Genomic DNA, 26,292 nt, shown 5'->3' on the forward strand with positions numbered 1-26,292 from the left:
GTCCCTCGCAGGTGCAGGAACAGGGCTTGGGCCGTTTCACCCCTCTAAAATATGTATGTTGTTCGGTTGCAGCCTGTGCTTCCCCCGTGCAGCCACCCTGCTCTGTCTTGTGTTCTCAGCCTTACTCAGCTCGGGAGCAGCATTTTTAAAGCGTTTCCCACCCCCCCTCTGGCTATGAAAAGTGCCGAACACATTGTTGGTGCTTAACAAATAATAAATAATAATAACACAGGAGCCAGGTATTTTTTTATGCCTTTGCAGCAGATGAGGTGCATGTCTGCCAGGCATTCAAGTCTTGCTGCAGTATGTTTAGCAACAATGGAGAAGTTAATATTTTTATTTCATTTTGAAGTTAATGACAGAATATAGCCATCTGTCTGCATGTTTATAGGTCTGTCTTTTTTTTTTTTTAAACTATTTTCTTTCTTTGAAAATGGATCCTGGTTGACTTGTCAGGAGAAAACTTTTTTTTTTTTTTAAATAGTAAAGATCTAGGCTATACTACAGGCAGGACTGTGGATATTTCCCACATCCCTGTCTTTCAAAAGTGTCTGGGGAAAAATGCATATAAAGCCTATAATAAAAACGAACTGTATCACTGAAATATAACTCACTTGGGTATTTCTCTGTCTCTTTTTTTACGTACACTATAATATACAGTGTTACCTTTACGTTGGATAACAAGGTGCTGTGACAAATCCAATTTTTGGAGAGAGTTACGCTTTTACTATTTCATGTAATGCAAAAAATGGCAATAACTACCCAGCATATTATAGCCGTCTACAGAGAAAATTAGGAAGAAGCTGCCCATTCCTTTATGGCCCCTTACTGTCATGTCTTCCCCGTGACATGGAAGGAGTGATGGGCTACTGCAGCTTACCGACACAGCCTTTAATGTGTCTGTTGTGAACAAGAAGATATGAAATAGGTTGTTTCCGCAGTTTGAAGATCCTGCTTGGCCTCTTGGTCCTGAAAAATAAAATTTTAAGAACCTCAGAGAAAGGTTTCATGAGGCCATCTTGTGTCATTAAGAAGAGTTGCCCATGTCTTACTCTCGGTTTAAGTCTCGTTGGGAACAGTGCTCCTCTGCCTTTTTCTAATGCCCTCTCAGTGGCTGTTGTCCAAAACATTACTCAGTAGTTGCATCCTGGTTCACTGCACCCCTTTCTTTAAACCTTGGGCATGGAAGAGTGATAATTTTCCATGAATCCTTACTGTTTTCTTTTTAATATGTATTTCCAGTTTAAATCAATCATTTTTAGAAGTTTTATTCCATGATGACCAGTCTTGGACGGGCTTTGCAAAATGATTGATTCCTAGCCCAGCTTTGGAAGACTTGTGAGAAGCTGCATTTGCAGTTAGTGCAAGTCACCACTCTGCTCTTCTGGCAGCATCAGCAGAGTTCTGTAGCAGCTATATCCTTCTTCATCCCCGGGTGCGAGATAGTGGAGTCACATATGGAAATTTCTACTGCCTGTCATATTGTATGGGCACATGGCACATCCTGATATCGTACCGATCGATTTGACGTGATCGTACACGTGTAGAGCAGCACAGACAGTTTTGGAATTGCAAATGTACAATAGGGAGACACCGTTTGCTGTGTACTTTTAAGTAGCCCAGCAAGGATGAATGAGGCATCTTCCTCATGTACTCTTGCTGCTGTGTCTGGGTAGGAGAACGACGATGCTGTGCCAGTACCGTCTGCTTTTCCAGTTACTAGAATCTTATTCTGATGTTACCTAGTTTTACAAATCTTGCCATGTAACTTCTGGCTCTTTGCTTTTTTTTCTGCTTCATTCCTTTATCAGTTCAATTGCATTGTATGCATTTCCATAGGACATTAAGTAAAATCAAGAGCAAAGCAGTATCTCTGAAACTTTGCTCTCCTCTGCTTCTGTTCAGCCTGGTATTTCTTTTCTGCAGAGTAATTCAGCATAGTGGCTTAGAGTTATTTAAAAAAGAAATTTCTTTCAGATAAACTAATTACATAGTTTGTGACAACTTTTGTCCCTAGTATTAGTCTGAAGTGGTGGTACCATCCCTGCAGAGCTCTAATCCACATCAGCTCTTTTCTGCATCTTTTGACTACGAAAGTGTTATTGTATCTTGTGTTAGTGCTGTGAGTACAAGTTGGAGTAAAGGACTATGTAAAGAAGACACAAGAGAAGACCCACAGTGAGGCATGTCCCTATGCAGCCCCTTACTGGTGTATTTAAATCAGCATCAACCTGCACAGGCATGTGCTTTGACTGGATGGCTTGTGCTTTGACTGGATACCGGCAGTATCGCAGAGCGGGAGCAAAGCCTCTCTCTGCAGCGTAGGCAAGATAAAATGTTGCCTCTACGACAGTAGAGATCCTCCTCCCCTTTGCCACGCAAAAAGGAGGGAGGGAGCGCACCACTCGGGTAGTGGGCAGGGTGCATAGAGGGTCTGCTCTTCCCCAGCACCTCAAAGACCACCTCTGTGGGAGCCCAGCAGGCGAGACTAACTGGAGTAAGTGCCCGCACGGCCTCTTGGACTGTATCAAGCACCATGTCTTTTGAATTATACGAGCGTGCCTCTGTTTACAGGCACGTTGCTCCTCCCGGAATTCGGGCAGGTTACTAGATACATCCACTTAAATTTGTGTAATAGAGATGATGTGAATGGATGAAAATCGTAGCATAAGGGTGAAGTGTTGCCGACTGTTTTTCTTCCTGCGTGAGAATACTTGGGTTGCTATAGTTGCAATACAAATCTCTACCTGTAGTAAGAACTCCCAGGTGTACTCCCAGTGAGTGCAGGAAAGTGCTGCGGTAATCCAGGGTGTGCAGGCATGGGCAGGCGTCGGATGGGCGCTGCGTACTACGGAGACAATCCTGGAGAGAGACACAGAGCAGAAGCATGGAGGTGCTGAGCACGGCCAGTGCCTGGGACGGGTGAAGCAGCCGCCCGGTGATCCTAGTGCTCCAGGCAGCGGAACCTCACCTCCGGGCCTCCCCGCCGGTGCGGCTGGGGATGCGCTGCGGCCAGCCGGGGAGGCAGCCGGCTCCTGGCGCACGCTGCAGCAACATGGATGCAACCGCAGCGTTTTGTGCTTCGGCTTGTCATTGAACGCACGCGGTCTTCGTTTTTACTTAAAAGCGTTGTTTTTTTCCCCCTGCGGTGCTGACCCAACTGGGAGGCAGTTTGCAGCACGGAGAGCTGGAGCGGGCTGGGGTGGCACACTCCACTCTGACTCACTGAAATACCAGCTTGTTATATTTTCACCTGTGTCAGCATAAAAAGGTGCTTTTTTTCCCCTTCCAATTTCTCATAGCAGCTGAATTTGCCGTTTTTGTTGTTGTTAGGGTGACTCTAATTTTTTGTCCTGTCTTAAGCGCAAGGTGACCTAAACTTCACAGACTTTCCCTGAAATGAGTATGCCTTTGCACTTTATTCAGCCTCAGCTATATGCTGCGTTAGAATAGATCAGTTTCCATTGAAGAGCGCGTGCTTTAGCTGTGTGGACAAAGATTGCGAGTAGCAGAGGGAAATTTAAAATAGAGGAAGAAAGTAAGTTCCTATTTTAAATACCACAAGTGTCATTAGTTGGTTTTAGGCATATTTGCATAACATGGTTCTGTAAAAAATAAATGTGCCTTTATAACACTGAAAACATAAGGCTCCGGTAACATGAAACATGATTTTGATACTCAAACTAGTCAAGTTTAAATTTTTAATAGTCCTTTCCCAAGAAAACGATGGCAACATACACCGGTGTCATGTCTTTGCATCATTCCTATCTATTCATTTACTTAAGTCCTAGGAAGCTCATTGCCAATCTTCTGGAAGGAACCTGATTTTTTCAGTTGCTGTCTCATTCGCGTGGGAATACATCCGTCCTTTTTCCAGCTTTTGTGTTCCTCTGGGGAGGGCTCTTCCCTGTCTCGGGGAGCTGGAAGGGCTGCGGCCGGTGGGTCGGTGGGGGTTCCCCCTCCCCGGGCCCGCTCCGCTGGGCGCCCACCTTGGCTTTGCTGGGTCATGGCATGCCGCTGCCTCGGGCACACAAGTGTGATTTATTTCCAGTTCTTGCGTACCGTTAGCTTCACGTCCCACTTCTTCCCTCCGCTTCCTTTGCAACGAGTGACTGAGGTTTCACTTCTCTGCTCCTTACCCCAGAGCAGGCGCGTGCTCTGTCACGTAAATGTGTGAGCTTTACCTAATTAAGCACCCTTTCCAAACCCGGGTGACGCAGATCCGCGCTAGCCGTCGGCTGTGTGTGATGCTAGATCATTTGAGGACATGCAAATGGCTTTTTGTCTGAGGATAATGATTTTTTCCCCTACAAAATCTTGCTTCCCCTTCAAAAAGGGGGAGGCTGTTGTTTATCTTTCAGGCTGATGAATAGTAAGAAGTTAAAAAAAACCCATTCTCTGAAGCACTGAAAGTATTTAGCATCGGTTTTGTTATTTTTTTGGACAGGAAGTTTCTTTGGTCTCTCAGATGTTTTTACAGTAACTTTTCTTTGGTTAAAAATATTACTAACATAATTTCAGGAAAATGCTGTTTCCCATGCATTTGAACTTCTGTAAGCCTTCCCTGTGTTCTCATATTCAAAGGGAAAGCAATAATTATATCATTAAAAATGGGAATTCAGCCACGAAACACCTCTTTAAGACAGAGGCATGTCAGGATATTTTACCCTGTCTGAGACAACTTGAGCCAGGATTTTTGTTGTAAGCTGTTTGTAGTCGAATGCTTACACAGGGAAGAGTGATGATAATTGACTTGTTAGGTTAACAGGTCTTTTTTTAGGGTTTGTAATAATTTGCCAGGGAGGAACATTTTTGAAGCTAGCAGTGGTAGGACATCCTCACTGAATCATGTTGAAGTGCTTACTTGAACTGAAAAAAAGCAGAGCCCAGCGAAGCAGCTCTTGCCAGCAAGTCTTTGGTATTTTTCTCAGGGAAAAATAGTGCAAAAATGTCGTTCTCTGCACAGCATTCATTTCTGCCCGTCATTAATCCTCGCTGTCTCCCATCCATCTCCGCCCCATGAGTGACTGCAACGCTGATACCTACCAGATGGTATAGGGTTGGAGAAGTTTGAAAAAGTGGGCACTTATAGATGTTCTGAACTTCAGTGTTGCATAGAAATATGGATATTTGTGTATTGGGAGGTACTGTGAAAAACACGGATACCAGGACATGTGTTTCATCATTGAGTGAGCAGCTCCTATATATATATATATATATGGACAAATACCGGGTTTATCTGATTATTATTCAACCCTATAGTAAGTGATAGATTTTATGATGCTCTTTTTTCACCATCTATCAATATTCTGATATTATGTACTTTTTCATACCTGAAGCATCTTACCATATGTATTTAGCTTGCATTTTTGAGTGGAATAGGTGTGGAGGGATTCTGTGATAAATTTGGAAGATGATGTAGATCGGCTGAACTCCCTGGTGGTGTGGCAAGCCTGTTTTCTAGCAGCACTGTGGCGCTCCATAAAAATACTGCAGACAATGCTTCGCTATATTCAGCAATCCCTGAAAATCCAGCTGCTGTCCATGGGCCAAATTCTTCCCTCATTAACACCCAGGAGGCCCCCGGTGACTTCAGAGGATTTATCCTGGGCTAAACTGAGGGCTGTTTAATTCTGTACCAAATCTTCCATCCTGGAAAATGACTCTACCAGTGTTCTTCGGATAATATTCACGTTAAGCCAAACTGGCTCCATGTTTTTGTACCAACTAAATAACTGCGGTTGCTCTAAGCGTGCTTCATTTTCTTGATTGCGAAGTCTTTTAAATGTTATCGCACAGTATTACAGTATGCAAAGACATGGGAGCGCTGTCAAGGTCCAAGGCACTGGATTTTCACTGTGTTCGATTGCCTGCAGATCATTCTGGGGTGAATTTTCCCAATAATGGGCTGTTATGTGGCTCACCACCTCAGCTCCGTGCGGCTCCTTTCCGACATAGCGCTGTTAGAAGTAGGGGGGCCCAGAACAATATCAGATTATTTCCCCTCGCAGAGGGGGGCTGTAGGTGCTGGCGTTGGGGTTTAATCCAGACCGCCCCGGTGCCCGGAGCCACCGCTGGAGCAGGGCCGCAGCCGGCAGCCCCGGCGTGGGGATAATCCTCGCTGGGAGCTGCGTAGAGCAGCTTCAGCTGCTGCAAATATTGGAGCTGGTACTGCTTTGCGCCTCAGCCACCTGCAATATCAGAACATTGCAAAAACGTCTAAAACCCAAACCCAACTCTTTTCGTGTTAGCAGCACGGGAGAACTTTCTAACCATAAACCACGGGGCTTTGACCTTCCATCGCTCAGTCTCATCTTCCCCAGCCGCCCTCACCAAATGCCAGCCCTTCTGGGCGGTGGGGAAGCCAGCAGCTTTGTTAGTTTTTATGGGTTTTTTGAGGCCCTTCGAGGGTGACCACGATGGCACGTTCCCCACCCCATCCCCCTTCCCCAGTCACCACGAGGACTTGCCCCTTTCTGTGTTTGTTGCTCACCGGGACGTATTTGTGTGAGTTTTACCTGTGTTTAAGCATGTGGTTTAAAACGCTGTAATCATCTGGCCCAATTTCGGTGTGCAAACGAAAACTGTGTTCTGAAGGATGAGACTCTCCTTATCGCTGCCTCCGAGCGAGCGGGAAGGAGCCGGACGGCGCTTTGCTGGGGAGGCGGTGGGGAGAGGCTGGAGCGGCTGCGGCGCTGGGCTGGGGCGGGGGCTGGCGGAGCTCTTAGGTCATGAGCGTCCGGAAGAGTCAGGAGGTTGTACGGGACCGCCCGTTTCATACAGGTACGCGTGTGCGTGTATGCACCCCTGCATACGGGGTACGCCTCAAATCTAAGCGTATGTAACACCACGCTTTGCTGACCTTTGCAGCAGGGAAAGCCCTGGGATTGTCATTGAGCTGTGGTGAAGGAGGTGTTTGCAGCTCCCAAACTGTACAGCAGAGAACCATGAATTGAGCGAAGCCTATTTCACAAAACTGTGTAGTGGAGGAGAAAGTCCCCTCTTCCCTTTGAAATTTTTGTGCCTTGTACTTGTCCAGTTGGGGCACTTTTTATCCCTTTTTTCCCATGTACGGGGAAATGAAATATTTGCATTACACTAAAGCTTTAGAAAAACAGCAAAGACTGTGCAATGGATGGTGACATCGTTCACTGTAAATGTGAAAGATGGGGATCGTTAGTGCAAACAAGTAACTAACCTTTAGTGATAATCAAGCAGCGGTATAATAATCTGAGTCATCATGCCTAATGGTGAATGAAGGGATGGGAAGACGTAAGCAAACAGCAAGAGTAAATGTGGCAAAAATCAGCTAAGGAGTTACCAATTATTTTTCCTCCGGCTCACCTGAAATAGATGAGGAAAATGAGCCCGGGAACAAGTCTGAAATCCACGCTGGCCGGAGGTGGTTGAACCTCGGCCACACTGAAGAGCGCTCTGTGGCCATGAAATGCTGCTGAAACCAATAAATGAACTTTACAAGTTGCTGTTGTTGTGCTGATATTATATTCAGTGCTCAAAAAGCACAACTGGGAAAAATTACTCCAGAAAGGTTTAAACTTAAAGAGCAATTTTAAATTATGCAGAGGGAGAGAGAGCGAAAAAATTAAAAAAACCTAGCGAACTAATACTGATGACATTAATGCACAAGGGTTGGTTGAACATGAAAAATTATTTGATAATACCTGCAAGCATTTTTTAATGGAAAAGGTCAAAGTCAAAAGAAAACTGCTGAACACGGTGCACAGCTATCTGAAGGTGCTGCCCTAGAAGGCAGTAGAAATGAAACAAAAGGTTATTTGCCATCAGATAGAGAAAATAAAATAAACATATGAAAATTTCTCTCACTTCATACACGTGAGTGTTCTTGGGAAAAAAAAATCTCTGTGAAAAATCAAATCTCTGTGAGAGAAGTTCCTTTGTTCTCTAAAAGTCAAAATTTTCCTGCAAATACTTTTAAGAATTATGGTCGGTTGGGTAAAAAAGGAAAACAGTACCTTCGCTTGAAAACACACTCGGCAAAGCCCAGGGAAATTGTTTCTCTGTGTTTGCCGTCAGTGGGTTGCAATTTACACTTGGCATTAGAGGGAAATACTGGACGTAAATGACACACAGAAGATTTTACAGAGAGCTGCCAAATTTCCAAAAGCCAAAGAAAGGAGTATTTGTAGGAATTGGACAGATTATGAACAGATGCCCTGATAGTCACATGATAAGTGGAAATTTAGTTTCATAATTTGATTAAAAACAGAGGATTGAAATCACAGAAGGAAATAACCAAGAAATGATTCAGATGTGTATGCGGCATGACTTCGTTAACTTGACTTAAGTGAAAATTCATAAACTGAGGATAGACCATGTAAGAGCAGCTGAAATCTGGATGATGAGGTATAATCCTGTATCCTGTGATTTTACTAAAGGAGAGGAAAACAGGACAGTTGCAGTTAGAAATTTGTGGTATTAAGAAAAAAAAAAAATCTGAAAAAAATTGCCTCCTATTCATCTGTTTCAGCGTAAATTAGATGAGATTTCGACAAATTCGAGTTGCTTTGTTTGCAAATTTGCAACAGAATAGATGTTGAGAAGTCAAACGGAGATGGTTTCGGAGCAATAGGAGAAGAGCAGGTATTTGGCAGGCGGAGGTCAGTTGCCGCCGAGCGCGGCGGAGCCTGCGTGCTGTGACCCAGCGCTTTAGGGCCGGCGTCACGGATTGCTGTGGTGGGTAGGCGCACAGCACACCCTAAGTTTTCAGTGTTGAGGAAGGTCACAGCACACCTTCCTGGCTGTTCTTTGTTTCTGGAAAACCCCGTAATTGTACTGCACGGAAGCCCCCGGGGCCGGTACCCCAGCGGAGCGGGAGCCGCGGGGCGCGTGCGTGCGCAGGGGCTCCCCGGGGAGACGCGGGGCCGCGGGACCACGGCCTCCCTGACCTACTTTCCCGGCCCACGGAGAGGTCGGTGCTGGAGCAGAGGGAACAATGCAGAGAAGCGGTGCTGGCAGGGAGAGCCAGGAAGGCCTAAACGCGAATAAAGCAAGCAAACAAGCTTTGATCTTTGAAAGTGTAAAGAATTTTAATTTGACAAATGGAGCAATGTCGTGAAAAGTAGCAGGACTCTGGTTGTTTTAGATGAAGTGCCTGAATTCTCATCATACAGGTGAAATTTATGGCAAAAAAGGACTTGCTTTTAAAATGATATATTTTGGGCGAGCTAGCTGATAAAGTTGGCTAAAGGGCGTATGCGTGCCCGTGCTCGTAGCGGCTCCCCGGCCTGCCCCGCAGCGCCTCTGGGCGTGCGAGCGCGCAGGCGGGCGCAGGCAGGAAGGGGCTTGCGAGAGCCCCAGCGCTTTCCGGAGGGGTGCCCCGGCGCCCTGGGGCGCCTCCAGCTGCACCCGGCCGCTTTGCCAGCCGGAGGGTGGATGTCCCCGCGCCGCCGGGCGCGAGGACCGAGGGCGCGACGCCGCCCTGGCTCCCTTCAGGCGGTTTGCTGACTGTACCTGGAGATGCCGAGGACCCTGGTGGTCTCAGCCTTCAGCCCCGCTCCTCACCCTCTCCCACCGAGAAGGAGAAACCTCCGTATTGCACCGGGTGGGAGAGGGCTGGGAGAAACCGGGGGCGCGGCCGCGTGCAATGCGGCGGTTTGCCTCCAATCGTGCCTGCGCGATGCTTCTCCGAGGCTTTCGGCGAGGGGAACATATGTCCCGCAGTCGCTATACATCACGCAGGTTGGGAGCGGCGCGCGGGACTGCAGCTGTGCGCGCAGGAATACTCAAACGTGAGCGCGACCCACAAACATTTGGCAATCGTTCAGAAAAGGAGCTTAATCTGTTTTCATCTAAGCCCGTTTTTCTCTTGCCGGCAACATCCCCGTGATGTTGCGTTTGATACTGGATCGCAGCGTAGCGTGAAGATGTCAGAAAAAAATATACCCAGGTTGTCAGCAAAAAAAAAAAAAAAAAAGGCCTTTTCCGAGATATTTTTCCCTGATCAGTGTTTTCAGAGGCTTTTGGATTACAGGCTTCAAGGCCGTTTTCCTTTAATCTGAATTAACGTTCTCTTAGTAAAATGCAGCACTCTGTCATACTCTAATCTCACCTGTTTCTGTAATAAAGGAAAAATAAGCTATCTTTTTGTAAATGTATTTCCTACCTGTTAGGTCTGAAACAAATATTTACGTGGAATTAACATGATTTTCATTTGAAAAGCAAAACTTCAGGTTTGCAATGGAAACAACGTTTGTTTTTTCCAGGAGGGGTAATACATCCATATGGATATTACTTTGTGATAGTACGTACATATTTTCTCCCTACCCAGCTTTAAGTCTTTGTCTAGTTATTCAAATTTTGGAGGCAGGATTCACTAGTCAGTGACTTATTTCACAAATTGCTAGAAAGAGGACAGGATTGTGTGGAACAACGAGAAAAGCAAAAACACTGCAACTGATAAAAAATACAGCTGCGTGGCTCAGTGTGAAAATGGATTTTGCTCTGTTGCCTTTTTTTATTAGCTCAAACTCCAACATTCAACTGGCAAATTCAATATATTATTAGCTTTGTTTATTATAAACAAATGAACTGCAAACTGCCTAGGTCTGTGAGTACGGTCTATGCTATAACGCAAGAATACGCCCGCAGGATTTAGACAGATGAGCCTAAAGATTTGCACCGTCTCGCGTCCTGCCCGCTGTCCTTCTTGCCCCAAAGATAACCCGCCTCCAGCGTACCGAACGTGGCCGCACGTTAAAGCCCTAGCTGACGGCTGGAGAGGAGTTTGACAAATGCAACACTTGGCTTTTAAGCTCATCATTTCTTAGTGGTAAATATTAACTTTGATGCCTAATAATTCATTGCGTTTCTAAGATCCAATTTGGAGCAAATGCGAGCTCCAAAGGCTGTGTAATCGATGGCATTGTGGTTTGTAAACGTTTTATCTCTCTCTTTGTTGCAGGCCATTAGCAGTGTGACATGTAGGCTGAACAGTAATAAATGCCCATTGTTCCTTTTACAAGCATCTCAGAATAACGACATATATATTTTTATCTGAGTTGTCCTCCCCGGAGCGCTCGGTGAGGTCCCCTTAATGCACAAAGCCACCGCTTTTTTACCTTGTAAGAAGGTGCCATAGCAGACAAAGGAGAGGGGGCTTTGCTCTGGTTTGGGTTATTCGTTGGGTTTTTTCCTTGACGAGAGTGAAGAAACGAGCCTGTGACGGTTGCGGGGAAAATTTTTGAGATGCCCTTTTCAAAAAAAATTCATCTCTGTTGTCGAAAACGCTGTTTATCCCATAGCGCTCGCATGGAATCTGCTGCAGTGAGATACGTAGCATTAATTAGGAGGGCCCTTGGCACACCCGGCTCCCGTGGGTGCCCCCGCAGCAGGGACGCCTTCTCCCGGGCAGGGAGCCTCCGCGGGGACAGCCAGCCCCAGCGGCAGCACCCGGGCACCCGCGGGTCCCCGTCCCTTGCCTGCCGGGAAGCCTCAGGTACGTGACGCCGGAGGTAATCCGGAGTCCAGCTCCTACCCGTTAGGTCAAGAGGAGCGAACAGGCACTGGAGAGTGCAACCAGTGGCACAGAGGAGTGTTCCGTCAGCAGCTAAACAAAAGGCCTGCAGCCTCTCAGAGGGGTACACGTGTTTCCTTCTAATATAATATAAGTTTGGGATTTTTTTTTTCTGTAGAAACCTCTGCATCTTTTTATAGAGACAAATGTTTGGATGAAAAAAACAAAAACACCATAGGGTATGTGTATGTTTTCTGCTCCTGAAGTGAATCTTGTTTAATCTAAAATAGTTTGCAAACGCTGTCTTCTCTACCTTTTTTTTTTTTTTTAAGTCAGATGAAATCTAGTAGGCTGGGTATAGGAATTTATACAGCCGATGGCTCAAAGTCTTTCAGACTACCCGACATATGGATAAACCATGCACAGATTTAGCAGGTCTGTCTTTATGTTAAAACGTATACGTGATAAAAATATATGACTGAAGAGAATTTCTGTGGTTAGCACGGTTTCATTCTGAAATGCTCCAAGACATTCAGTAAAATTCCGTTTATGTTCAGCGGATATTCACGATGAATGGATAGCCCTTTTTTCCGAGAGTTTTTGCATGTATTTCTCTGCCATTATGCAACAGACTTGCAACCATTTTTGCCGGCGCAGGTGCTGTTTATTAAAAGGAGCGTAGTCATTGCAGGTGTATTTTAGACATTAGCGGAACGTAAGGATATTAGCAAAAAGTGCCTTCTGACTGGCGTTTTTCTGTCGCCGCGCCCCTGAGAGGTCTGGGAAGGCAGATGCTAGGCTGCACACCAAGAAAGGGTTTCAGCCCCAATCAGTCAGAGCCCATTTGTCCATCCCTCATCAGCGGCTCTCATTTAGCCTCTCTGGGAAAAAGAGGAATATAGTTTTCTAGAATCAAAAGTTATCTTTAAATGTTTTTAGACGTATAGTCAAGGAGTAAGGATGTTTTAATTTCTGATTTTCCAGCTCATGGGTCATATTTGACCAACTGCTTTCAGCAGAAGACATGCCACTTTGTTGAGCTATTTAGGAATCAAAAAGACTGTCTTAATTTAAAACAAGGAGCCTTTGTTTTAGTTGGTGACTGCCTTGTGAAATTTTTCAGTTCTCAGCGGGTTAACCAGGGAACAGGGGCAGAGTCATAATTGGCCTATTTAGAGTATTTTGCATGTGAATAGTGTGTTAGTGAAGCATTACTAAGTCTGTTGTGAGTGACATGGTGATTAGAATTTAGATTAGGGAAAACACATTCTGTACTTTATCAAGTACAGTAATTAGTTCAGTCAGTAAAAGTTGATTACAAGTAACGATAAAGTTAGATTTTTGGTACTTAATTTTAAAATTTCTTTATTAAACGGTAAATTTGTTCTTAATATAAATGGTAGTATCTACACCTGTTTTATTGCGTATCAGAATAATTAAAAGAACAATGTGTTCAATGCAGAGTATAATCAGGGGATTTATATATTATGGGTAAGTTTCGACGTAGTTTATAGCAAATAGAACATTACGCAGGAAATTGTTCTTCTGTCGTAGCCTCTTAAAGATTTCTGATTTTTCTTATAGCGTGGGTCAGATAATGTTTCCTGCTGTTTCATGGAAACCATAGTCCTTCGTCGCTGAGAAAACGTTGCGTTTGCTAGGATGCATCTTGTTAGTTAACGGTACAGGCATAAAATGGATATATTGAAAGTCCTTTGCTGCTGCTGTACAATAGCGTTAATTGTTTTTGGTTTTCTGAGGTGCCTTCTTTTTCTGATAGCATTGCAAAAAATATTAATAATGTGTCATTTTATTTTCACGTTTTAATCGCATATTACATACAGCCTGCTGTGCAGATTTTTCTATTGCGAGATCCGATATATTTAATTCACAGATATGAATTTTTCCTTGTACGGGGATAGACAATGAAGCTGCTTCATGCACACTGAACCAGCCGCTCTGTCAACAGCAGGCTTTTTTTGAAAGTTTTGTTATTGTTAAATCCGTGCACTTAACTATCTTGTTTTCAGTGAAGAAACTAAATTACCTTCAAATATGTTAACAGAGCTCCAAAAGTTTTTAAAACACTGATTGCATTTGAATAAGTAGGCAATAAGTCTCCTTTAAATGTAAATAATCGTATTTTAAATTAATTACTCTGTGTTTTCCTAGTAAAGGGAAAGATGCTCAACTGGGAATTTTTGTAATGTCTCCTTTAAAATTTTGGCAGGTTCTTGTCTCAGCGTTTTGGTTGCTTGTGAAGGTTTCTTTGCTGCGTTATTTTTAGGAATGAGAAATAGCTAATGATGAGGAAAGTCGGATTTAACATGCACGCGCACACACGTATATATTTTTAATCTTCTAGCAAAGTCTCCTTGGAGGTGACATGGATATTGGCAACCCAGGAGCGCTCTCCCCCACTAAGCCTGGCTCCCAGTACTATCAGTATTCTAGCAATAACCCCCGGCGGAGGCCTCTCCACAGCACCTCTATGGGTGAGTGACTTTGTGTTCAACCTTTTTTTCCCATTTCAACAAATAATCAGAGTTTCGTCCTGTTTAGCAATACTTTGAAATAAAGACAATGAGTGGCAGAGCGTACGCGTACGCCGCCAGGACTCTCGGAGGAGTTTCTTTAACATTAGCTGATCGCCCCTCTCTGTCCTCTGTGTCGAGCATGCAAGGAGCCTTCAAAAATCGCTTCTGCAAAGCAAATCCGTGTAAGGCAAAAACAAAGGCCCTAATGCTCGAGATCAAAATACGAACAATTTTCCAGCGTTTTACTGTCAGGCTTAAGAGCAGTGGCATCCGCTCGGTGTTACCAAAACTGCTGCCAGCCTGGCGTGAGACGGCAGACAGGGCGATTAGCAGCTGGGGCCGTAGAAAATCTCAGTGCAAAAAAAAAAAAAAAAAAAGCCTGTCTTACGAAGACCCCATTTTGTCTTTTTTCAGAAGTACAAACAAAGAAAGTTCGAAAAGTTCCTCCAGGTTTGCCATCTTCAGTAAGTACCGCTCGTCTGCTCGCTTGCTTGTGATCGCGGTGGCTTTGTTCGGTTGCAGGCAGATAGAAAGGAGCCCGCTGCCGGCTCGCAGAGCGCTTGGCGCTAAAGGCTGAGGACAAGGTAAGGAGAGTTAAAAAATCTCGTCGCTTGTCCCGACTTGGAAGTGATTAATTGCACGGTGGGGACAAGCGTGTGCTGCTCATGTGGATTTTCAGCAGCGGATGCTGAAGAGCTGCCGTGGGCGCGGGCGGCGCGTACCTGTGCGGGGCGAGCATCCCTTCCACGGGCCGGTTAGCTGCTTTGTCGGGCTGGCGATGATTTATGGATTTGCATGTTCAAAGAGCTGTGCGGAGAGGATTTATGAGAAATTTCCACGGGTCTCAGCCCGGGATGCAGGGCAAACATCTTCATTTTCACGTGAGGTCTCTGAGCTGCGCTACCTGCAGCGGAAGCTGGCTGGGGGTGAGCCCAGGTGTCAACCGCTGGGATCCAGCTGCTGCCAGAGGCATCGTGGCTTGCTCAAGCAATAACGACAGAGCTCTTAATTACCCAGGGTTTCCCCCGATATTTTAAAGAATAGCCCTGGTACCTCTTTGTAAGGAGGCTTGCAGACGCCATCCAGCATCACATTTTTCAGTGTTTATCCTGAAATCTTCATATCGTGCAGTTAGAAGGTGTTTCTCTTTGGTTTGGTGAAGTCCTTTGTTTCGTGATCCGGATAATTATTCTATTAGTTTTCATCATTTCATCATTGGGTAAAATCTTTGTGGTTATTTTTCCTGAAAAACCTGTACCAAGGCGCATTACATCTTTTGAGAGCATTTACATTTAAATCCATTAAAATGTGTAGAAAATAGTGGTTTTAAAAGAAGTTCATTTCAGTAAATAGAGCATAAAGAGTAGCATGGCTGAAGAGTGCATTTTATTCTAGTATTTTTATTCTAATTTTTTTCTCTGCCATTACTTTAAAAATACATAATACATCTTTTCGTATCAATATCTGCAAACAGAAAACAAACCACTCACGAGGGGAGAACTTCCCTTTCGTACCTGATAACTCTATTTGTTTTATCTCTAAATCTGGTTATTAGGAGGAGCTGAGTGGCAATCAGTCTTGCCGAATACATAACAAATTGGCATGTTAATCTCAGATGGGTTTGATATTTTTACCATAAATCCACGTAAATTTGCAGTTTGCAAACTAGCATACTTTTAAAGCTTCAGTTATTGTAGTGACTGTGCTAAACAGTAGTTTCATTACTGGTCGCTTTAGAAATAATAAAATTTTAATCTGAAAGAAGAAAACACATGTGAACATCCTAATTTAATCGCACGGATTATTGTAATATTTATAATGTTAAACAAACACAAGTTGTTGAAATACGGAAATTCTCAAATGCCAGTTTCCAGTAAAGTAATAATACTATTTTTTTTTAATTAAAAATAAGTTCCCACGCGTGTATTTTAAATTTATTTCACTGTGTGTTTTTTGGTTTTGGTTTTTATTGGACTCCTTTACAGCAATAGCTAATATCCTCCCCAAGGGTTTTTATGAGTACTGTTATGCTTGAAGTCCGAGGTGGATTAATTCAGACGAAACTTTAGCTTTCAATAGTTTTTCTGACACCTTCACATGAGACGTCCCTCCCAGCGCGTTACAGCTGGAGGGGAGGCTGTAGGTAGCGGGGGTGACCCTGCGCGGAGCGGGGCCGAGCATTCTGGGGAGCAGCGGAGCACCTCCGTGCCGCGGAGCCACGCACGCTGCGAGGCACTGCGTGGAGGACGCGGAGCCCCGTTCTGCTCCCGGCATCAGCCGGCAGCGAGTTGGGCAGTCATTTGTGATAGCTGAGGAATTGTGCTGGGGTGTTGTTCAGTCATTTGCCGGGGGGGACGGACCACACCCCAAAGCTGCATTTTTTATGATTTAAAATACTGCTCTGTAGACAGGTGACCATCTCAGGACATTTCCAGGGATACTTTTCTATCCGTGCTATAAAAGGCACTTTCAGTAAAATGGTGCCTGCTCTCTGCCCTCACTGTGGTAAGGGTGGCAGCGTTTCTGTTGGAAACGTCAGCGCGCAGGGATTTATAACTGCTGCAAAAGTTTTTTATGGATTGCTTCTTGCTTCGAAAGAATGAAAGGCAATTTATGTTTGTCGCAGATTAGTCTCAAATGTGTGCTTCCTTTAATTTTTTGTGAATACAGTTGTTGTACAGAACAGAAGTACTTCTACAGCTCAATACTCTCAACTATTTTAACAGTATTTTTATTTTTAAGCCCAATTATCTCAAAGTAGAATATGCACTTTAAATACCTCCAATTATCCTAATGGGCTGTACAATTCATTAGAAAATAAAATATAAAAAGGTATTCCTGAATGTTTTAATCACCCATAGCTCTGTCTTCCAAGAATAAGTAAATTAAAATACAAGTCCTGTAATGCGGATACAAGAATAGTATGGTTCTGAAGGAAGTGCAGCCTTTTGTAAGTGAACATCCAGGTAGGTATTTGGGTCTTGTTGTCTTCGTTATCGTGAATCATACATTCCGTGTGAAATGATGCTGCTTTAGAAAAGGCACCTGTGTGTCTCAAACAGAACAAGTATCTTATAAAAGGTCAGATTATATTTAGGTTATAGATTGTGTCACACTGAACTGCCAGGATTTATGATGCTGAATGAAGTATATGCATTTATAAATTGACTAACTAGATTATAATACACTTAGTTGATAGGGTGGAAATATTGCTGTATTTCTCTGAAAATATGTATATTAACTTGTTCTCAATGTGATTTATGCAGTGGATATGGAGATTAATGCAGCAGCGTTTGTGAAAGCAGTTATTGTTGATTAATTCATAAGTAGTCTTATAAAAATTTCAATGATAAGTGGTAATAAATATGTTGTATCAGCTCCCCTTTATTATAAGAAATGGCTACGAGTTTGGAAAACAAAGTAAATTAAACTATGGAAACAATCAGAGTCTAAAAAATAATGAAGATTTGAACTAAGTTTGGCGTCAGGAAGGTGAGACTCTCTCAGGTGTGCTCTGGGTGTGGGGGTGCCTCCCAGGCCAGGCTGTGACGGTCCTGCCCGCACTGGACCCCCGCGGCCGGTCTCAGCCGCAGCTCATCACAGCAGTTATAAACTGGAGACAGGCCTGGAGCTGAGCTGGAACTGAAGTGTTGAACTCCAAAAGCTTGGTCTGAACGAAGATGTGAGTCGGGGGTGGCTGTGACCCCCGCCAAAGCAGCCCGTTCCCTGCGTACCCTGGTGCCTGCCCGACTGCCGTGGGGACTCGGGGTGCTCTTTCGTGGTGCGTGCTGAGATTGGCTTTGCCCAACGTGCTCACAGCATCCTGTGTGGAGCTTCTCCCATCTCTGAGGTTTCAGGAGATCACCCTAATTTCAGGTGTCATAACCTGAACGTGTCTGCACACCCCAGTGTGGTCTGCCTTCGCAGGCAGCGGGGCAGGAGGCAGGGGGCCGGGTCCCCCCAGCTCTGCCTGCTCCTTGGGCACACATGGCCTCACCATGTCCTGGGCTCCTGTCCGTGATATAATGCAACCTAACGTACTCCCTTGGACTTGCAGACTCTATATAGTCTCTTTGGGGGGGTGGGTTTTGCTGGGACCATTTCATAGTGGTGCCTTCTGCCTTCAGTGAGAGCCTGGAGTGCTCTGCTCCCGCTTGAGTGGTGTGATGAGGGTCAGGATTGAGCCAACGAAAGATGAGATGTGGGCATGACTATATTGGGAAAAATGAGATTTTTCTGTTAAAACTTGTTTTCCTTGTTGAGTACCCACCTGCCTTTACCGAGCTATGACATGGTAACGTTTCGTACTCAGGCTGGTGCGGTTGGTAGGCACTGCAGGAATGGTTCTCCTACCCACAGACGAGGTTTGACCTGGGTGTTTATGTAGGACCAAATTCGAGGACACGTGAACTTTGTTTGGACCCGCAGGCTGGAGCTGCCTTTACCGAGTAATGATAACAGCTGCTTTAGGAGAGGCTTTGCAGTCATTTGGTGCGATGTTCTTGACAAGTGTGGGATGCTGCTGTCACCTAGCATCATGCAATCCAGGTGGCTCCTCTGTACGATCACCTCCTCACCCTTAACTTCATCCTAAGGCTTTGCTGTTATTTTAATCTTTAACCTGAAGCCTTCATCCGTTTTGGCTGCTGATGGTTTAATCACATCTGACCTTTTACATTAAGCGTTTGCCAAGTGATGTGACGTTTTCTGCCTTTCTTATCTTGACCAGTAAGAGTCAGGAATGAGCAAGCTGTGCTGTTATGTACAGTTGGAAGTGTCTGTGAAGGAATGGGACATGGAATGGGAAGTCTTTGGGGGAAAAAGTGAGCAAAGAGGGAAGGGCTTAGGTGGTAGAGGTCATGTTTGAGTGGTGTTGCTACAGGAACTTACCCTGACTTAAGTAAGTCCACCATGGTGACACTGTGGCAGGGAAGTGGTGTCTGCCCAGGTGTTGATTTCCAACAGGTAGCACCTGTAATACGAAGCAATATATTGAGGACAAAAAGAAAGCTCGGAAATGAAGCCTTCACGGAGAGCTTATGATGCCGGTCATCTGCAGGCATGGTACGAGTGCTTCTTTGGCTTTCTTGGAGCGGGATTGCATGCTTCGGCAGAAGGAGGGGTCAGTGGGACAGAAGCAGGAGCAGCTCAGAGGAGCACAAGTGGTGACGTTGCTTTTGAGGCTCCTGCCGTGGCCAAGGCAGGCTTTTTGGCTCTGAGAATGAAGGTGAGTGCATGAGCCCAGCAAAGGCTTTCTGCATCTCAAGGTACTCTTCTTTGTGGCCAAGCTTTCCAGTAGCGTGACTAGATACAATAAATTGCTCAGCTCATGCATTTCCTCCATCGCCAGTGCTTTTTCTTTGTACAATTATCATCTAGTAAACGTGCTATCAAGTACAGTCATAATGGTGCAATATATTCATTTTCCATTTTCCTTCTTGGACACTCTTTTCCTTTATGACCGCACCGAGGCCTTTTGCTCCCTTAGCTCCACGGGAAGAGTGGATGGTTGCAGTTGTTTGATCCCCGTTTACGGCAGACCCGGGAGCTTTAACCCAAACTGAAATCCCACGTCCTGCTCTGCCCCTGGAGACCGGTGTTCGGGCTCTCAAACCATGCCAATAAATGTAGCTTTCACCTTGTCCCAAATCTCCAACCAGGTGCTTCTCCTCGCAGTCCCCTCCCAGGGAGGACCGAAAACACCGCACTCTGTGGGTCAGTGCAGCTGGGTGCGGAGTCAGAGGTGCTGGTGTGAGCTGCGGGGTTGCCCCCGTGTCCTAGTGCTGGGGGGTGTCAGCAGCGCCCACAGTTTAGCCTTGTGGAAACAGCCTCTCCAGTCTGCCCCCTCTGCTGCGGGAGCATCTAAAGGAGCTCAGCTATGTAACCGCATGGCCTGGAGTGAAGTCACAGTCGTAAACCACAGGTTTTGCTGCTGTAGCCCCAGGGCCACCGGTGCACAGCAGAGCTAACGCAGAGCTGGTTTGAGGACACGTAAAGGATGGGAGGGTTTCACATTATAGTAAGAGGTCCTGTCAGCATCTAGTGAAACAGGAGGGTGGTGCAAGAGTTACTCCAGCTTGCACCCTGCTGATAGTAAACCCAGAGGTACAATGTCCCCAAGCATCCCCCATCCCCAGGACCAGCTGCAGCAAAATGGAAAGAGCAAAAGCCGTGGCTGTAAAAGCAGCCGTGGCCCAGCCCTGGCGTAGCCATTCAGCGCCAACAGAGACCGTGGCTTCAGCCAGCGATCATGGTCACGTCGTTCTGGTTTCCAAGGTTAATTCACTCTTAATAGAACCAAGAGCTTTAAAATAAATAAAAGGCTTAAAAATGGAGGAAAGAGGAGGAGGTGATGGCTCCTCAGGTTGAACCATCTCCTTGGAAGCTGCATCTGTAGGAGCCCTTGGGGAAGTTGGGCGACCTCCTGCTTGGGAAGAGGGGCTTGGGGCTCAGCTCCCTCCTCTGCCAGGGGCTTCACTTACTGGCTGTGGCACTTACTTGGCTCTTTGTTTGTCAAAGAGATGCGAGTGGGCTCGGGGTGAAGGAACCGGGTCTGGCAGTAGGAGCTGGGCTGCACCAAGGAGCAGGATTGCAACCACAGCCTGGACTTGTGCCACACATTACTTTGAGTGTAGATAATGAGAGAATTCTTGTGGGGAAGATTTTACAGCCAGAATGAAGAGTGGAAGAAGTCAAATGTCATCTCAGTTGTGTTAAGAGAGAGGAACTGAAAAATTCATTGATTTTGTTGATGAATCAGCAGGTAAAATCTCCCAAGCCTCAGTTTTAATGGCAAGAGCCTCTTTCTTTCACCTGAATTTGAGGTGTCCCCTCTTAGACTGGAGACGTCTATCTGCACTCGCTGTTGTGTGTATTTACAAGCGCACCAGCTCTGACCTTGCGAGCCAGACAGATAAGGAAGTGTATGACTCAGTTGTACATCCTAAGGAAACACCTGCTTGGTTCCAAAAATCAAGAAAAGAGAAATACTACTGGGATGCCACCTGGAGTTTTTCCACAGCTTTATTCTATTTCCACAGGAGAAGCCTTGATAATTTCGCTGGGAGGTGAGGAAGCACTGCTTGTGCTTTTTGTGCAGACTTTGCAGACTTCCTACCTCAAGTGAAAAAACACAACGGTATGAATTTCCCTTCAGACGTCCATCTTAAATGGGAGTTTTCCAAAACAAACACAATGTCCCTGTCTCTCCCTATGCCACCTGCCGTATTGGAAAATTGGCCAGTCCTGGGATGTCAATGTCATCGCTGCTCCCAGCATCTTTGGGGACATCTCTCCACACTGGACCTGTGGGTGTTTTGGAGCTTCCCAGGGTTCAGCAGTGGGTTGTGGGTTGTGACCCACCTGAGACATGCCAGAGCACTCCAGCTGCCACACGGCACTGGGGCAGCGGTGCAGTGCCTGCCTGGGGGGCAGATCCCAGTCTGGGGGGCTTTGGACCAGCGACATGGGTTGAAACCTCCTTGGGACAGAACTGACCTTCCTGGAGATAGGCAGTCCGGGACAGCAGGGTAAAATGGGGGTGAAAACTTGGAGGCGGCTCCCTGGGACCTGGCTGACAACTTGCATCAAGTGAGAGGGAGCGAGGTAGGAGCTGGATTAAGGAGGGGATAACAGGAACTAGTATTACCACTTTATCATAATATTTTAGTATAATTCAGTGATTTCTGAGGTCTTGAGAGCCCACAGAGGTGAGGCTGGACCTCTGCACCTCTGCAGTAATGCACTGCAACACGCTTGCAGTGGGGTATTTGGCTTTCCCCTGCCTCGCAGCAGCCTGTACGTTCTCCCTAAGCACAATTGACGCAGCGGCCGCCCGTCCCCGGGCACTGCCCAGGGCTCCCGCCGGCGATGGGGCTGTCGCGCCCGCCGCATTATCAGCTTGACAAGATCCCCTTCATCTGGTGGCCCCAGGGGTGCAGCCTGGCCAGCATCCCTCCTCACCCTTCTGGTCAGCCACGTAAATCATGCTGCATTATGATTTGGGGTTTTTCCATATTAAAATTAGAACCTATTAAACTCCACACAGCTTTTTTTCAGTTATAACAAAGCTCTGCTTTTTGCTTTAAAGTAAATAAATAAATTTGGAAATGCAGCTTTAGCACATGGCAAATGGAGTAAAACCAAGGAAGTGATAAAATCTACTGTACACCGGTGAGGTGATAGGTTAAAAGACCGTCTGTTGCGAACCGCACCTGAAATCGCTCGCCGAAATCTGAAGGACTAAGAAGTCATTTTGCAGAAAAAATGCTGTGGTGGTGGTGTTTTAAAATATATTAAAAGGTAGAGAAAACGCAGGTTAAAATGGCTTAGTTTTTACTTTTTAATGAATTGCACAGGATATCTTCAACACGAAAAAGCAATTTGAAAGGGGTGGTCCGATATGTGTATTTTTCTTAGGCCTTGGCCTTGCGTTATGTTTAAGGGTAAAACCTTTACTGCAAAATTCACACACTTCTGAGTGTTTAACTCTTTTGGACTCAAAAAAACCAATAAAAATAGTCCAGTACTGAATAGTTCTGGCCCATTCTCAGCAGCTGGTAGCAGAGGTGTGGGATTAGTGGGGGTTTTTTGTTTAGCTTGAGCAGAGACTCCCTCTTCAGAGTACTGCAGGTAGTGCAGAAGGCCCTTAGTCTTCATGGACTGAAGGTTTTGGCCAACAAATCCAGATGATTTCTAAGTGCCTGTAAAAAGGGCAAAATGAGACACAGTAGATACTCAGCAGTATCTTTAAGGCAGTTGTTTTAAAGTTGCTTTTTAGGCATAGCAGCGTTTTTTTGCCGCAGCGGGGATGGTGCTGGCGCCTGAGGAGCAGACCCCGCTCACGGGGAGTTTGGTTTGTTCTTTGGGATGAAACGTGCCCTGCATGCTTAAGCCTGATGTCTTTTTTCCCCTCTAAGCTTGACACACGTTTTTTCTTGAAAATTTTCCTCGATCTATCTATTTGCATATACTGAGCATCAGTACTGGAAGGTTCCTGGTTGAACAAAAGGCAAAGCAGTGATGTGCGTGTTTGCCAGCGGTGACCCCGCAGCTGGAGAAGCGGCTGCCCTGGCCGCTGCGCCGGGGAGCCGCTCCTGCCTGCACCCCGCTGAGCCCCGCGCCTCGGCTGCCCTTCTCCTCTCTTCTACAAGGATCGGTCAGAAAATGCATTTTATTCAGTGAACAAATGTAAAAATACATGGCAATGTCATGTCCAGCCTTCAGTCATTTTCTTTATATAGCTCTGTAATTGGTAATTCTTTTTTCATTTTGGAATTAAGCTGAGTTTCACAAGTGTAAAACTCAGCACTTAATTTTTCTGTTTGAACTTGAGGATAATTGTTAGGAAAGGGCATTTAAAGATAAAAAAAAGTTCTCTATGCAGTAATTTGATTTTGTAGCTTTTCTTTATTATCTGTAGATTGTATTCATTACAAGCAGTGCAGCGCCTTCAGATCTCTGATTAGTGCAGTTCAGCATTGAAGATACAAGCATTTAAATTCTATCTTGTATCAGGCCTTTTCAATGTGGTTTTAGGAAAGGATGGCTTCTGGGGCTGGGGATTTATTTATTTGACCTCATTTGCTTTAAGTTTTTCTTCCATTTCAGAACGGATTGGACATGGGGTCGGGGTGGGGAGAGTGATGCAGTGTGAGGAGGGGAGAGCAGGACGTTAATGAAGAAGTTATCTGTGGAAGTTTTAAGATACTTCATCAAGATTGATATGCTTGCACTCTGACTGGAGTACATTTGTTAGCAGAGTCTCTGTGTTTTATCAAAGGAACATTAATTTTTTGCTCTGAAGTATTTTTTGCCTTTACACTGAAGCGGTAAACGAGCAAAAAAATCAGCATAGCAAAAATATGGGAAAAAAAAATTGCATAAAGAGCTCCAATAACTATTAACGTTGTTAAATGCATAGCAAAGCTCCCCTGACAGTTTCTTGGCACAAAACCTAGGCGGCCTACAATGGCTGGTTGTTTTTTTATTGTTATTTTATTTTCAATGGCATACAGCGCCTTTCGACAGGCCAAACAAGTGGTTAAAGTCAGCACCCAAGCGGAGGGGACACCGCAGTGGCCCCGGCGCGGTTTTAGACCCATAAATGCGTGTTGCGTTTTGCTTCCCAAAGCTTCAGCCCCGTGGGCACCTCCAGGAGAAGGGGACGGGCTGTCCTGCCCTGCTTGCTGTCCCCACCGAGCTTCTGCTGGGCCGTGGTCACCTGCTCTCCTGCTGGAATTCCCTAGAAAGACTTCCAGAATACCCTTTTCTCAGGTCCTGGCAGGGCTCCTTTCAGCCGTGCCGATGCTCCGAGATGTTACATGCTCCCGTTTGTCAGCGCTGCATATTTAATGCGTAGGGATGTAATGCATACGGGTTTAATCTCTGGCTCTGCAAAGGCGCACGCAGGTGCCCTGGGCAGCTCCGGGGGGCCCGCAGCTGGCCACAGGCATGGGAGCCCTCCCAGACCCAGAGCCCACCCACAGCGTTTAAGGGCGTGGATGGCTCAGCGATGGGCGTTTTACCAGTGCCGTCCTCGCTACGCCGTGAATAAGAAAAAGCTTAAAGGCTCCCTTCTAGCAGATGAGAAAGACTTGAGTATTTTAGGTGCCTGAAAGACCCGTTCCGTCGGTAGCCTTCGCGTGTTGCAGCATCGCCCGGCACTGCGGGCAGACCCCCAAGCTGGGAAGCGCCTGTCCCCGCTCCGGAGCGAGAGGGGCCTGGGTATTTTAAGCTAGATTTACATATTACAGACGATTTGACTGCCTTTCCAGATGAGAACGTCTTTTCCCTGCCCAAATGCAAGCCACAGAGTGACAAGGCAAGGTTAAATCGGTTGGTCTTCCCAGTCCTGTTTGGCAGAGCCAGCCCTCATGGCGTGGTGGGCCTGGGGCTGGGGCTGGGGCCGGCCTGGGGCCTGCCTGGGGCCTGGGGCCTGCCTGGGGCCTGGGGCCTGGGACCTGGCTGGGGCCTGGGGCCTGCCTGGGGCCTGGGGCCTGGGGCCTGGCTGGGGCCTGGGGCCTGGCTGGGGCCTGGGGCAGGGCCCAGGCCTGGGGCCGGGCCGGGCCGGAGCCGGCAGCCCGCCCTCGCTGTCATTGCCACCTGGTGGAGTACAAAGGCTGTGGGTTTTCAGCAAACTCGCCTTTAATTTTGGTTCTTTTATTGCAACCACACTTTGGCAATAGTGCGCGAGAGTCCCTAACCAAAAAGATCCTCTCGTTTGCTCTGCAACACCTCATTTCTCCGCTCACAGTTCATTTATGATTCTGATGAGAGTGTTTTTTCAGGAAACACACATTTCACTTTTTGACCTAGGAGCATCTGTTAGAATTTTTTTTAATACTACTTTGGCATTCTGGAAGTGTTAATGTCTTTCATATCTGTTTAATGCTATTTAGGGATATTTATGATCACCTCTTGGTTACTTGGGGTAAAGTGTGTTGCAATTTTTTTCAAACAGACAGGAAAGCATTCATACGAGGAAACAGATTGCTTTAAACATGTGCTTCCTGTGACAGTAAAAAGAACAAATTAGATTTAACACTGTGTAATGAATGCATAAATGTGTACGTTTAAGCTTTTAAAAGCCTTACATTCGGTTCTGGCCTAAACAAAAATCAAGAGTCACCTATCAAGGCGCAGCAAAGTAGATTTAAATATGTACAACCAAGCCCGGTCGTATTTTCAAAGCGATTTTGCTGCAGTTTTCCGCTGCAGTCTAGACTTTTTCCCCTTCAGTTGGGTAAATTTGATCCTTGGATGCTCTTTCCTGACCCTGAAAGCACTCTCCATCAGTGAATCACAACAGAAGGAAGTGCTCATTACAACCGTTTTGATCAAAATTGGAGAATAGCTCCTCGTTTCTATAACAAGACGTGTCACTCGGGTGGTAGCACTAGGTGAAACCCCACCCGGCCCATGAAGCTGCTCTCGCAAGGGCCCGCACCAGCCTCGAGAGTCCCCTCCAGGTCCCATCCCTGCGGGAAGGCTGCACCGTGTGGCCCCGGGCCCAGGCAGGACCTCCCTGGGACGCCCGGCTCTGACCTGGCACCCCGGCTCGGGGCAGCACCCCGGGGGCTCAGACCAGAGCTGCCGGGGGCTGCGCCACGGGCCGGGGTTTTTCCGGGCAAGGGGCCGTGGGCGCGCTGCTGCCGGCATGGCCTCGGCACCGGGGGCCAAACCGGGCTGTGGGAGCAGGAGCAGCTGATGCCAACATCCTCTTCTGGCACTGGCCTGCAGCAGAGCTGATTGCTTTTATTT

At 46.2% G+C, this 26,292-nt stretch overlaps 1 protein-coding gene across 7 annotated transcripts in view; it reads left to right on the plus strand.

Annotated features, from left to right (window-relative positions):
* TCF4 (transcription factor 4) overlaps positions 1-26,292 on the plus strand; it is a 241,335-nt gene that overhangs the window by 131,075 nt on the left and 83,968 nt on the right. For all 7 annotated transcript variants that reach the window (XM_059833713.1, XM_059833716.1, XM_059833711.1 and 4 more), the window contains 2 exons: positions 13,860-13,989; positions 14,446-14,495. In XM_059833713.1, the coding sequence (XP_059689696.1) occupies positions 13,860-13,989; positions 14,446-14,495 (180 nt within the window). The remainder of the gene's footprint in view (positions 1-13,859; positions 13,990-14,445; positions 14,496-26,292) is intronic.

Source organism: Gavia stellata, chromosome Z (genome assembly GCF_030936135.1).
Source record: "Gavia stellata isolate bGavSte3 chromosome Z, bGavSte3.hap2, whole genome shotgun sequence".
In the NCBI taxonomy this organism is placed as follows: Eukaryota; Metazoa; Chordata; class Aves; order Gaviiformes; family Gaviidae; genus Gavia; species Gavia stellata.